Below are 11342 nucleotides of genomic sequence, written 5' to 3' on the forward strand. Positions count from 1 at the left end.
GGCCTGGGCGCTTTCCGGGGCGGCAAAAAGGAGCGACCTCGGTTCCCCGCGCGCTTCCCTTCCCTCCCCTCCGGAGCAGCCCTGGCTCCCCGGGGACGGGGCCAGGCCGGCACACGGGAGGCAGCAAGACGGCTCCGCGCTGCAGCACGCGCTTCCGCTGGCTGCACCATCACGCGGGCGCCGGACCGAGCGCTGGGGCGGGAGGCGGCCGAAGAGCCTCGGGGGGGGCGGGGGGGCTGATGCACCAGCTTCTGCTGCCCCCGCTGCCTCCTCCCGTCACCGGAGCTGGTGGAAAGATGCCGAGTGCACAGAGCTGCTGCAATAACCTCGTGTCGGCTTTGAGCTTCTGCGGGACCCAGCGCGACCGTCGCTCCCGGGTGCAAGCGCTGCAGCCTGGCCCGGGCACCGGGGCGGAGGTCTGTCCCAGACGGGGTGGCAGGGGGATTCGCCCCACTGCCGGTGCTGCCCCCGTTCTTGCATTCCTGCAATATAATGGTGAAAGGGAAAAAAACGGCTTGTTTAAAGAGGTGGAGTAGGCGGCCGGCCGACTAAACCATAGGTGCCGTAAACCATAGGAGTTGCTCCCGCACGTGCCAGCTGCTGCCCCGCTCGTGCACGGGGCTTTTTTAGCATCTTTTTGTGCTTCTCTCCCAACGTGAGCTTGCTGAAGGTGGTGCTTCTGTCCTGCTTTCCAGCGTTATCTAGTCCCGCAGGGGGTCAGAAAGCGCGGCCCCTCCAGACGCTGCGGCTCCAACCTCAGCTTTGAGCATCCATGGGGATTTTCCCCCTTCGGGGGTGGCCGGGCCCCCGCGTCGGCCCCTGCTCCGCCAGCATCGCGGCACACCAAGGCCGAGCCGCTGCTCCGCCGTCGCCAGCAGACTGTCTGCAGATGTGGCCGGTTTTTCCTGCGGAATATTTTCCCCAAACCACATCTGTAAAAATGCTCCGCACAGAGCATGAAGTCACCCTCCCCATTTATTCCCTTTCTTTTCTCGGTTGCTGGAGCACATCCTATATCCCCCAGCAAACCGCCATGATCACATCCTCTAAATTTAAACCCGGAGCGCAAGCGCGGCACGAAGCAGATGTTGCTGTGCGATGCTGCCTCTCCCCGCGCAGGGCTCCGGCACCCAGGGCCGTGCGGGAGGCGAGTTTCGTGCAGTAACCCCGCACCTGGGCAGCGCGCACGTGCAGGTAGTTAAAAAAATCAAATAACTAGAGTCAGTGAATGCCCAGCCAGTTACTGAGTTTTTGTTCACTCTGAAGCGGAATGAAAGCCTCGAGTGCATGCGTGCTCTGGGGGTGGCCAGAAAGCACAGTCTGAGAAGGGCGTCCCTGCCGAGCCCTCCATCCCCGTGGCCGGGAGCAGCGGCCGTGGTGGAAACCTGCCCCACACCAGCCAGCGCGGACGGCGCGTTTTCAGCAGGCGAGGGGGGCCCGGCGCCGGCCCCGTTCTGCTCGCAATTGTTCAGCTTTTTCCACGCATCACGGTTGAAGCTTCCGGCTCCGCAGGCGCCGTTTCCACCACCCTCCCTGCCTGCGCTTACCTGCGGCTCCTGCTCAGAGCTGTTTAACTCCCCCAGAGCCGCCGCGGCCTCCCTCGCCCGGACGCTCGGCTGTTTTGGGGGGGCGGCCGGGGGGCGGCTCGTGCCCGGCCTGGGCTCCCGGGCTCCCGGCACCCCGGCGAAGGCCAGCGCACCCAGAAAACCTGGTTGCATTGCCGCGGCGGTGGGGGGGCTGCACCGGCCCTGCCTGCCACGGCCCCCCCGCTGCCCCGGCCGGTGAAGGGGCGTCAGAGCAGCACCATCCCCTCCGCCTGGGCGCTGCCGCCGAGCGCGGGGCGTCCGCGCTGCACAGCTGGGCACCGCTGGCTGCACTGCGCTGCGACGGGGCCCCGTGGTGCGGGGGGGGCAGGGGGGGCATGAGGTGCAGCTGGGTGCAGAGGGTGCAGGTGGGGCAAGGGGGCAGGGGCTGGGCAGGGGGGTGCAGCAGGGCGCAGGGGGTGCAGGTTTTGCGTGGGCTGCGTGGGCTGCGTGGGGGGCAGGGGGTGCAGGGGGTGCACGGGTCGCGGGGGTTGTGTGGGGTGCAGGCATGCAGGGGGTGCAGGGATTGTGTGGGGTGCAGAGGTGCATGGGTGCAGGGGTGCTGGGGGTGCAAGGCGCAGGAGTGTGGGGAGTGCAGGGATGAAGGGATGCAGGGTTGCAGGGATGAAGGGATGCAGGGATGCAGGGAGGTAGGGATGCAGGGATGAAGGGATGCAGGGCCCCAGCGCAGCGCAGCGCCGGCAGCGCCGCTGGCCCCTGCGCCTCCCTCCTGCACCATCTAGTGACGGAAAGCAGAAAGTCCAGCAGTTTCAGGGAAGGAACCTGCACCCTGCGCATCCGCAGCATCCCGCTGCGCATCCCTGCGCCGCAGCATCCCGGGGTGCCGAGGCCGAGCTCCCAGGAGGGCAAGGGCTGCTGCGAGCATGCCGAGCGGCACGGGAAGGGGCTTCTCACCCCGAGGCAGCGCGGGAGGCGACGAGGGCCTGGGCTGGCGGTGATGGGCGCTGCTGCCCGCCGGGAGCCGGGGACTCGGGTGCTGCCGGCTGCAGCGCGCTGAGTGGAGAGGGAAACGCTGCGGCGAGCAGGCGGCAACGCGCCGCTGCTGCCGGCCTCCCCGGCCTGCTGCCGTCCCGCGGGAAAAGGGCTCCCGCTGCTCCGTGGCTGCACTCGCGTCCCGTGCCATGCTGCGGGCCTCCGCGCTTCCCAACATCGCGCTTTCGGTTGGGGCTCCGCATCCCTCCGTGGCAGCGGCCATGCATGGACCGTTGCCATGCCAGGAGCACCCATGCAAGCACACAGCACCCATGCAAGCACACAGCACCCATGCAACACGCGGGCACCGTGCAAGCACGCAGCAAGGCCCGGGCACTGTGCAATCATGCAGTGTGGCCTGGGCACCAAGCCGGGGGCACCAATTTGCCACCACCGCGCCATGAGCCAGCAGCCGCAGGCGGGCAGACGGCCCCCGCGAGCGTCGTGCCATGCGGGCCGTGCGGGGCTGCCTTCACCCGGGCGAGAATGGCTATTTGCCCTGGGAAAACCTCTTTGCACGAGGCCATTTCTCAGCTACGCGGAGACCGGCTGCCTCTCTGCGCGCCCCGGGTGAGCTCCGCGCCGGGGCTGACACCCCCGTTGCATCGGGCCGGGTTTCCCGGGACGGGGGCAGCTGCTGCCGCTCCGGGTCGAAGCACCAGCCCGCGACAGCCAGCGCGCTGCCGCTGCAACGGTGACACAGCTAGACCGCAAATTATTCCTATAGCTACTAATTTATACATACGCACAAGAAAAGAGAAAACCCAGCGGCGTTTTCATGCTGCACATAACGCACTGGGGACCGTCTGCACGCTGGATAAACCCGAGGGCGTTACGTACACCACCCGCTGCCCCCCAAGCCCCCCTCTTTGCAGCCCAACCACAACATCTATAAGCACTGCAAATTACTCCTACGTAGACAATCCACTACCATGTACTGAGTAATTACTATTTTTACTAAAGCAATATTAATAAAGGCGATTGTTTATGTACTGCCGGGAGCTGACGTGCCGGCGTGTTTTCGGTGCCGGGCTCCCAACCTGCCCCCGACGCGGGTGGCCCAGCCGTGCTGCGCAGCGCTCCCGTCCCCATCGCCGCCGGGGCCTGGCCACGTGCTGCCCCCGGCTTCCCGGCCCGGGTCCCTTCCCCGGTGCCGCTGCCCCTCTACCCGGCTGCCGGGCTCCGAGCTCGCCGGCTCCCGGTGCATCCCGCCTGCCCGGGCCGCGGAGATGCCCGCTGCCAGACGCGGGGCCCTGCCGCACGATCGCCTCCAGCGCTGCCCCTGACGCGCTCTCCTTCGGCTGGACGCTTTCAAAAAGCAAAACAACCAAAAAAGAAGCGAAAGCAGCCAGCGAAGCGCAGGTCCTGCCTGGCTGCTGGGACAGGACTTCAGGGGGTCGGGGCAGCTCCCCGGGAGCCTCCCCTCGCCGAGGAGCCCACGGCTCCCAGGGATGCTGCAACGTGGAGGAGAATATTCCTGGCGTTTCGGGGCGAAAGTCCCCGGCAGCCCGGGCCTGTTTCCCCGCAGCAAGAGCTAAGCAGCAGCGCTGGGCGCATTGAGCGCTGTGCGTGCCTCGAACACCGCCGTGTTTCCGAGGGGCTTTTTAGCTATTTCGGAAGAAGCCAGCGGTGCTCAGCTCTCTCGGATGCCTTCACCAGCCTTCTAAACATCTCAGCCCAGGCAAAACCGAGACCGGCACGTAACGGCTGGGAGGGAGGGGCACCACCAGCCCCGCCGAGGCCGGAGGCGCTGCCGGCCTCGGCCGCGCGGGGGAAGCGCCGCCGGGAAGCGCCGCGCTGGGGGGTTTCAGCGAGCGAAGCGCTGCGCTGCTGCAGCTGCCTTCGCTCCCGGCTGTTTCTCCCGCGCCGGGCGCTGCCGCGCAGCCTCCGCCCTCGCACCGCGGCCGGGGCGCAGGTGCCGCCGCGCAGCCCCCGCAGCGCCGCCCCCGCGGGGCCGGGCCGGGCCGGGGCGGAGCGGGGCCGCGGCGCGCAGAGCCGCGCTTCGCCATGCGGGACTACGAGGAGGCGACCGCCTTCCTGGGCGAGTGGGGCCGCTTCCAGCGCCTCGTCTTCTTCCTGCTCAGCGCCAGCATCGTCCCCAACGGCTTCAACGGGATGTCGGCCGTGTTCCTGGCCGGCACCCCCGAGCACCGGTGCGCGCTGCCCCGCGGCGCCAACCTGAGCGGCGAGTGGCGCAACGCCAGCATCCCGCTGGAGCTGCGCGGCGGGCGGGCGGCGCCGAGCCGCTGCCGCCGCTACCGCCTGGCCGCGCTCGCCAACTTCTCGGCGCTGGGGCTGCGGCCCGGCTCCGACGTGGAGCTGGCGGCGCTGGAGCAGGAGCGCTGCCTGGACGGCTGGGAGTACAGCCGCGACCTCTACCGCTCCACCGTCGTCAGCGAGGTGCGGAGCCCGGGGGTGCGGGGGGTTCCCACGCAGGGCCCGAAACACGCGGTTTGTGCGCGGGGGGGGGGGGCGGGAGGATGCGCGGCGGCTCCTCGTCCAGCAGCGCCGGGAGCCCCCGGCCCGCTCGGAGCTGCCCCCCCCCCCCCCCCCGGGGCGGCCCCGGCCGCGATGCGCCCGTGGGAGCCGCAGCCGCAGCGGTGGGATGGGGGGGGGGGGGGGGAGCAGCCTCCTCCCAGAGCCGCCTCGATCCCCCCCCCGGCCCGGGGCCGTGCGGAGGGGCGCAGGGCCGGTCAGCGCGCTCGCCCTGGCGAAAGGCAGCGTTTGCGCCCCGCGGCCCCGGCTCTGCCCTCGGCAGCTCGCCGGGGGGAGGCGGAGGGTGTCCCGCACATTTCCCGGTCGTTCAGGCCAGGTTCTCCCGCGACACGGCTCTGAGGGAAGCAGCTTTCCGACGGGCTGTAAGAAACTGCCAGGTTGGGGCCGTTTGGGGCATTTGCAGGCGTTGGGGAGGTCTGCGTCCCGCCCTGCCGAGGCTCGGGGGTGCAGGGTTGAACCCCGCCGGGGCCCAGCGCCTTCCCCGGGACGCAGGCTCCGTGTTTATTGGGAAAACCCTGCTGGTGAGAGAGCAGGGCTTGGGAGAGGGCACGGGAGGGGAGGGATGGAGCGGCAGAGGGGTGGCGAGGGGCCGCGGGCCGCCCAAAGCGAAGCCGTGGGCAGGCCTGATGCCCACGCGCGTGTTTTTGTTGCCACTTGGGCCAGCAGTCGGGCTCTGCCCTTGTCCCAGGATCCCGGCAGCACCACGCGATGGAGAGGGGGAGCGTTTCCCACGTCGGCTGCGTTCCTGGCCACCGGCTGCCGGGAAGGAGGCCGCATTACGCAGGTGTGGTTGCGAGCTCTCCATCGGTGGTCGGGAGCTGTCAGTCACTCTAAGCCAAGCAGCGAAAGAAGCAAAAGGGGAAGAAAAACTCTTCTGCCCTAATGAACGGGGGCTGCAACGAGCAGGATGCCCCGAGATGCCAAGCGAGAACTGCTGGTGCTGGATCCGGACGGGATGCGGCAGTGGGGGTTGTCCTGGGACCTGGATCTGCCCTTACTCGGATGCACCAGAACGGCAATTGCAAATAAGATGATGGAAACCAACTGCCAGGTTTCCATCTGGAAGCCAGATGGAAAATGAGGATACTTGTTTTGGTTCGAACATTTGGAAAAAAGTCTGAACTCAGTTTTAGAGCAAGGGAAACAGGCATGGATGAAAACATGGAAGAGGCAGCTCAGTTTAACTTCTGGTGTTTATTGTTGTGCCCAACATTTTTCGCTGTATTAGCAACAACAAGCCAGGACATGCCAGCCGAAAAGCTCAGTGAAAAAACTTCTTCGGTTCTGAAGAAGTCAGAAATCAGTTGAGGAGCAAAGTTTGACAGTGCCCAATTAAGTGCGTAGAGGTTTTGTTTTGATTCATGCAGTTACAGCAACTTCTGTTATTGCTGCCCGAAAGGAGCAGAATAAGAGATGCTAATACCCGGGAAGAGAGGAGCCAAACCCACATCTTCTGGCTGGTCTCCAAAAGGAGATGGTGGTGGGGAAGTGAGTGTGTCCAAAACGCAGGTGAAATGGGAGGTGATGAGTCCAGGTTGACCAGAAGGGATGTGGTCTGCGAGTTTAATGATGAGCACGTGAAAATGTGGGGTGTGATGTGGGACTAGGTGGTGTCGCGAGCGAACTGGCGAAGGGGGCGAGCCTGGAGCGCGCTGTTAGAGAGGTGTTAACGTGCAATTAATTCCCTTGGGTCGTCTTGTCTTCCCGTGCCTTCCCCTCCGCTCCCTGGGACACAACCTGGCTTGTCTGCTCTTCCCCACAAAAAACACAGCACATACCCCCAAAAATCTTTGCGCCACCGTTGTTAAGGGCAGTGCTGGTGATAAGGGCTTTGCCGGAGGCTGCCCACCTCTCGTCTGCCTTACTCTGCTCAGACCCAGTTTCCCAGCACTGGAGTTGACCCTTCCATGAAGGTGGAAGCCGAAAGCTTTAGCTGGGCTTCTGGGAACAAGCAAACGCCAGGAGAGTTGACTCATGAGTTGTCTGCAAAAAGCTCTGAAAAGGTAGTGATCAGCCCTGCCCACGGTGGAGGGTTTGGGGAAAAAAATCCCATGCTGTTGTTTAGCAAATTCTGGCAAAAATGTGGCTCCTCCCTGCAAGGCCTCTGAGTTTCTCGCTGTTTCTGGGTTGTCCCTCTCGGAAGCAGGGACCAGGCTGCTCGTTTTGGTGTCTGCTGCGATGGGACGTGGACTTCCCCACGCGCGCAGTCAGATGGGGAGCTCTTGGTTTGCCGGTGGTGCTTCACCAAAGCGACGGGCAGCAGTGGTCCGTGGTGGGCACCCTCCGTATCGGCAGCTGAAGGCCAGTTGCTGTGGTTTGAAGGTACCTAAAGAGATTTTCTGTTCCTTCATGGCTTTTTCTCAGTCGTGTTCCAGTAGACCTACCAGACTGGGAGCCTGCCCTGTGCTTGAGCATGGAGGCATCTCCTCTTGTCGCTGATGGACGGGGTGGAGACGGTCTCATGGCCAGACCTGGTACTCGTGATACAGCACACACAGGAGATGTAAACCACGCTGCTGCTGCAGTCGTGAGAACAGTCAATATTCATGAATTTCTCTTAAGCTGTTTGTCTTCAGATTTACTCTTGGATATGTGGCCCGATTTCCCAGCTTTTATAGTCTTAGTCCTTTACACAAGCCTGCATTAGCGTTTTCTTCTTTGATGTGAACTGGCTGCTGTTCAGGATGGTTAATCAGTGATTTCTGGTCAATAAACTCAGGTGGCACTATCACTTCTGGCAGTGAGGAGGGTCTTCTCTGTTATTTATGTTTGGCAATCTTTCAGAAAACTTGTAAATCCGTAGCGTTCCTTGCTGGCAGGGTCAGGCAGAACTTGCTGTTCCATAAGCCCACAGCTAGGTAGTTGTGGGAAAGGATTTGAGGTATTTGATGATAATAAAGTGATTAAACAGTATTCTTCCCACGCAGTTTGTATTTCTAGAGGTAAAAGCATTTGATTTGAAGCTTAAATGAACTTTGCTCTCTGGTATGCTTAGCCACGGGCTTCGCAGGATTACTTATTTGTAGGTTAATGAATAATTATTCAAGTAAAGATAGTTTGGAAGTTGTAGCTGCAGTTAATTTAGGAAAAAATCTAGGGTTTAGTTACTGCAGTGTTGTAATTTTAGTATTACAGTAACAGAATACCTTTATTGAGCTACCCGTTCTTCCCATGTTCATGACAAGAGTTGAACATCGGTACTAAAAACGTCATGTAGGGAGGAAGCTATATGTGAATATATGCTTCGTCCTCACAAGGTTTGGACGCGGTGCTGTTGACCGTCTCACAAGCAAACTATTTCATCTAAAGCCTCAAGGCACAAGCGGATGAGAACCTGTATCCGCAGACTAAATATTGTAGTTCCCGGGCAGCCTGGGAGGCCTGGGAATTTGGCACGGCGAGGGGCACTGTCACGGAAAGATCCGATGAGGTCAGCTGGGAGGACTGCGGGCGAATTGGAGGACAAGGTCAGGATCCCAGAGTATCTAAATACATCCGGAGAAGTGATATGGAAGCGCCAGGATGAGATTCCAGACATCTGAGAAGGACTCGCCCCAGGAAGGCAACGCGCGCGGAGGCAGCGATCGGGCTGAGCCCCGGGGCTCTGGGACGGAGCAGCGTTTGGGTGGCCCGGGAAGGTGTGAAGGGCAAAGCCGTGTCCCTCCGCAGCCTGCGGGGATGGTGGCAGTCGGGGAGGAAGAGGACGATGAGAGCGGAGGAGACATGCCGAGTGTCGGGGATGGCAGTGCTCGCGGTGCGGTGCAGGGCGCTTGGTTCCCCTCTGTGCTCGCAAGTGCCTCCAAGGGAAGTAACTCACCTAAACTGCGAAGAAGATGTAGATGAGATTTTTTTCAGGACGGTTGAGTATCGACGTGGCAGTGCAGGGAGGTTGTGAAACCGCCCTGGGGGCTTTTAAGAACAGCTTGGATGCCTCGCCTGATCTGTGCTCGCAGGGTAGCCCAAATCGAGCGTGACTCACATCCCAGGCCTGCCCTGCACCCCAGGACGAGGATGGAGAAACCCTGGCACGCTCCGGCGTCCGTAGCTCCCGGGTGCTGGAGCAGTGCCGGCTGGATTCGTCCCGTGCTGCTGGTCGAGCATCCATCGCCGACAGAGCTGCTGATGTTGAGCTGGGACTGACGTGACCTGCTGAGGGAGATGGGAAATACGTTGTATTTCACTGTTTCCCAAGACAGCCGGTGCCGCCTGTGAGGACGTCAGCGTTAACAGGGTGATGCAGGCTGCCGGTCTCCTTCTGAAGATGCAGTCGATATCGTAAAGCCTTACAAATTTGAGCACTAGTGAAATACTGCCTCTTCGTGTTTGCACGTGCTCCATCACTGTGTGACCACAGAGTGGGTGTTTTCCTCGGCGCGAATGCCCTTGGAGGAGGACGGTTTGCGTTTTTGTAGATGAGATGTATCTGTCTATGCAGAGCTTTGTAAATCACAGCTCAGGTCCTGTGCGCTCTTTGTGATATTTGATCTAAAATAGTCAAATGGATTTAGTTGGTTTGTTCGTTTTCTGGTTGGATGCAGTGAGTTCATTTATCTTCTTTATCCAGCCAGCTGCTGTGTGTTCAGTTTAACCACATCCTGCAAATCTTAATAAATTGATATCGCATAGCTAATTTTTGTAGCATGTGCAGTATGTCATAGGAAAAAGAAGACTTGAATAGCTAGGTGGGGGGCATTTGGCACCAATAAAATACAGCAAGCAACTCAGTTTCATGAGTAAATATTATTTAGCTGGTTTTATTCTGTAGTCAAAGTGCCTTTGGCACAGTGTAGACACTTTAAAAGTGTTAAGGCTTAACCTTGAGTGACTGAAGTCTGAAAGTCGAGAAGGAGCCGCGGCGTTGTCAGACTGCGGAGTAAAACGCTCGGTGGTGACGCAGTTAAGTAGCGGCAAACGTTAAGCGCTGGGGCTTCGTTGCTGGCTGCTATGGCCGGGAAGGTGCCGTGCCCGGTAAGCTGCCAGCCCGTGCTGCTGGGGCACGTGCAAGGCTGGTGGGAAACTTCATAGCTTCCAGCAGCAGCGCTTGGTTTTGGAGGCAGAGTCTGCAGCTGCGATCTATCTGGGTTTGTGACTCTCTGGAGAAGGCCACCCCAGACTCATCAGATATCGGCATGGACTTCCAGCCATCCCAAATATCCCACTCTGAGACTTATACGCTGCATTTTGGTTGAACTTAGACACCAGCAATTGCATAACTTCAAATGCTTCAGCTCCTCAGTGCCTAGCAAAGAGGTATGAATTTGTATCTCAGTGTTTGCAGTGGCCTCTGGGAACAAGTCCATCCCAATAGTCTTTTGAAGCACTTGGGCCTCCAGCCGGTACGCCATCCTTGTGTTTGTAGGACAGCGTGCAGCAAAAAGCACAATAAACAGAACAGTAGTTCTCCTACACTTCCCTTAGGAGTGATAAAAGGTAATTTGAAGCTCATCATTGGGGGGAAAGTAACCTCTCCCATAGCCAGCGGTTGTCATTTCCCATGGGATCTTCAGTTTCCTCTTCCCTTGCTGGCTGCTGTCGGTATCGTGGGGTTCTTCCACGGTTCTGTGGAGCTCATCCTGGATTTTAATATCCTGAATAATAGTTGGTTTCATCTGCAAATTTTGCTACCTTGTTATTTATCCGTTTTTCTAGATTCCCGCTGAATGTACTAAGCAGTGCAGTCCTGGATATCTGGGAAACTTTCTGCCTGGTTCTTGTCCTCTCAGTTCTCCATGGGACCCTTAGGTTGTGGGCGATCTTTCCTGAAAATCCAGGCACTGAAAAATCGTAGACTAAGTCACTGGTGAACTTATGCTTATTGACTCCTTCAAGGGACCCTGGTAGACTCATGAGGTGCAACTTTCATGTATTTATTTTGTATTTGAAAGGGAAAATGTGGACTTTTACATGCTAAATGAATCCTGTACTGAAAAAGCACGAAAAACAAATTATGGGAGGGGGCTGCTGGGGCTGCGGGCCGGCCCTCAGCGGGTTGCTGGTGGGGTGAGACGAGACCTCGCGCGCTCAGAGCCGCGGTGTTTGCCCTGCCTTGCGGCGTACGCAGGAGGACGTGACCCAGGGTCCTCAGCGGAGCTGCGCTGTGGACTCCAGCAGCACCTTGGGCGTGGGATGTGCATCCCTGCCGCGGGCTGTGGACCACCACCACCCTCAAGTGCCACGCAGGTGCAGGCAAGCCTCTGCTGCCTTGCCTTTTCCCTTGTTTTCATCATTTAAAGAAACTTAATTGCCTTCCCTGCCATGTTTCAAGAAGCC

At 60.2% G+C, this 11342-nt stretch overlaps 1 protein-coding gene across 1 annotated transcript in view; it reads left to right on the forward strand.

Annotated features, from left to right (window-relative positions):
- The first annotated feature begins 4532 nt into the window (after positions 1-4532).
- The window catches only part of LOC112994056 (solute carrier family 22 member 4-like), a 32130-nt gene continuing 25320 nt past the window's right edge, over positions 4533-11342 (forward strand). Inside the window, exon 1 of the mRNA XM_064521158.1 lies at positions 4533-4976. Within this exon, the coding sequence (XP_064377228.1) occupies positions 4584-4976 (393 nt within the window). The 5' untranslated portion in view covers positions 4533-4583. The remainder of the gene's footprint in view (positions 4977-11342) is intronic.

Source organism: Dromaius novaehollandiae, chromosome 15 (genome assembly GCF_036370855.1).
Source record: "Dromaius novaehollandiae isolate bDroNov1 chromosome 15, bDroNov1.hap1, whole genome shotgun sequence".
Taxonomy (NCBI): Eukaryota; Metazoa; Chordata; class Aves; order Casuariiformes; family Dromaiidae; genus Dromaius; species Dromaius novaehollandiae.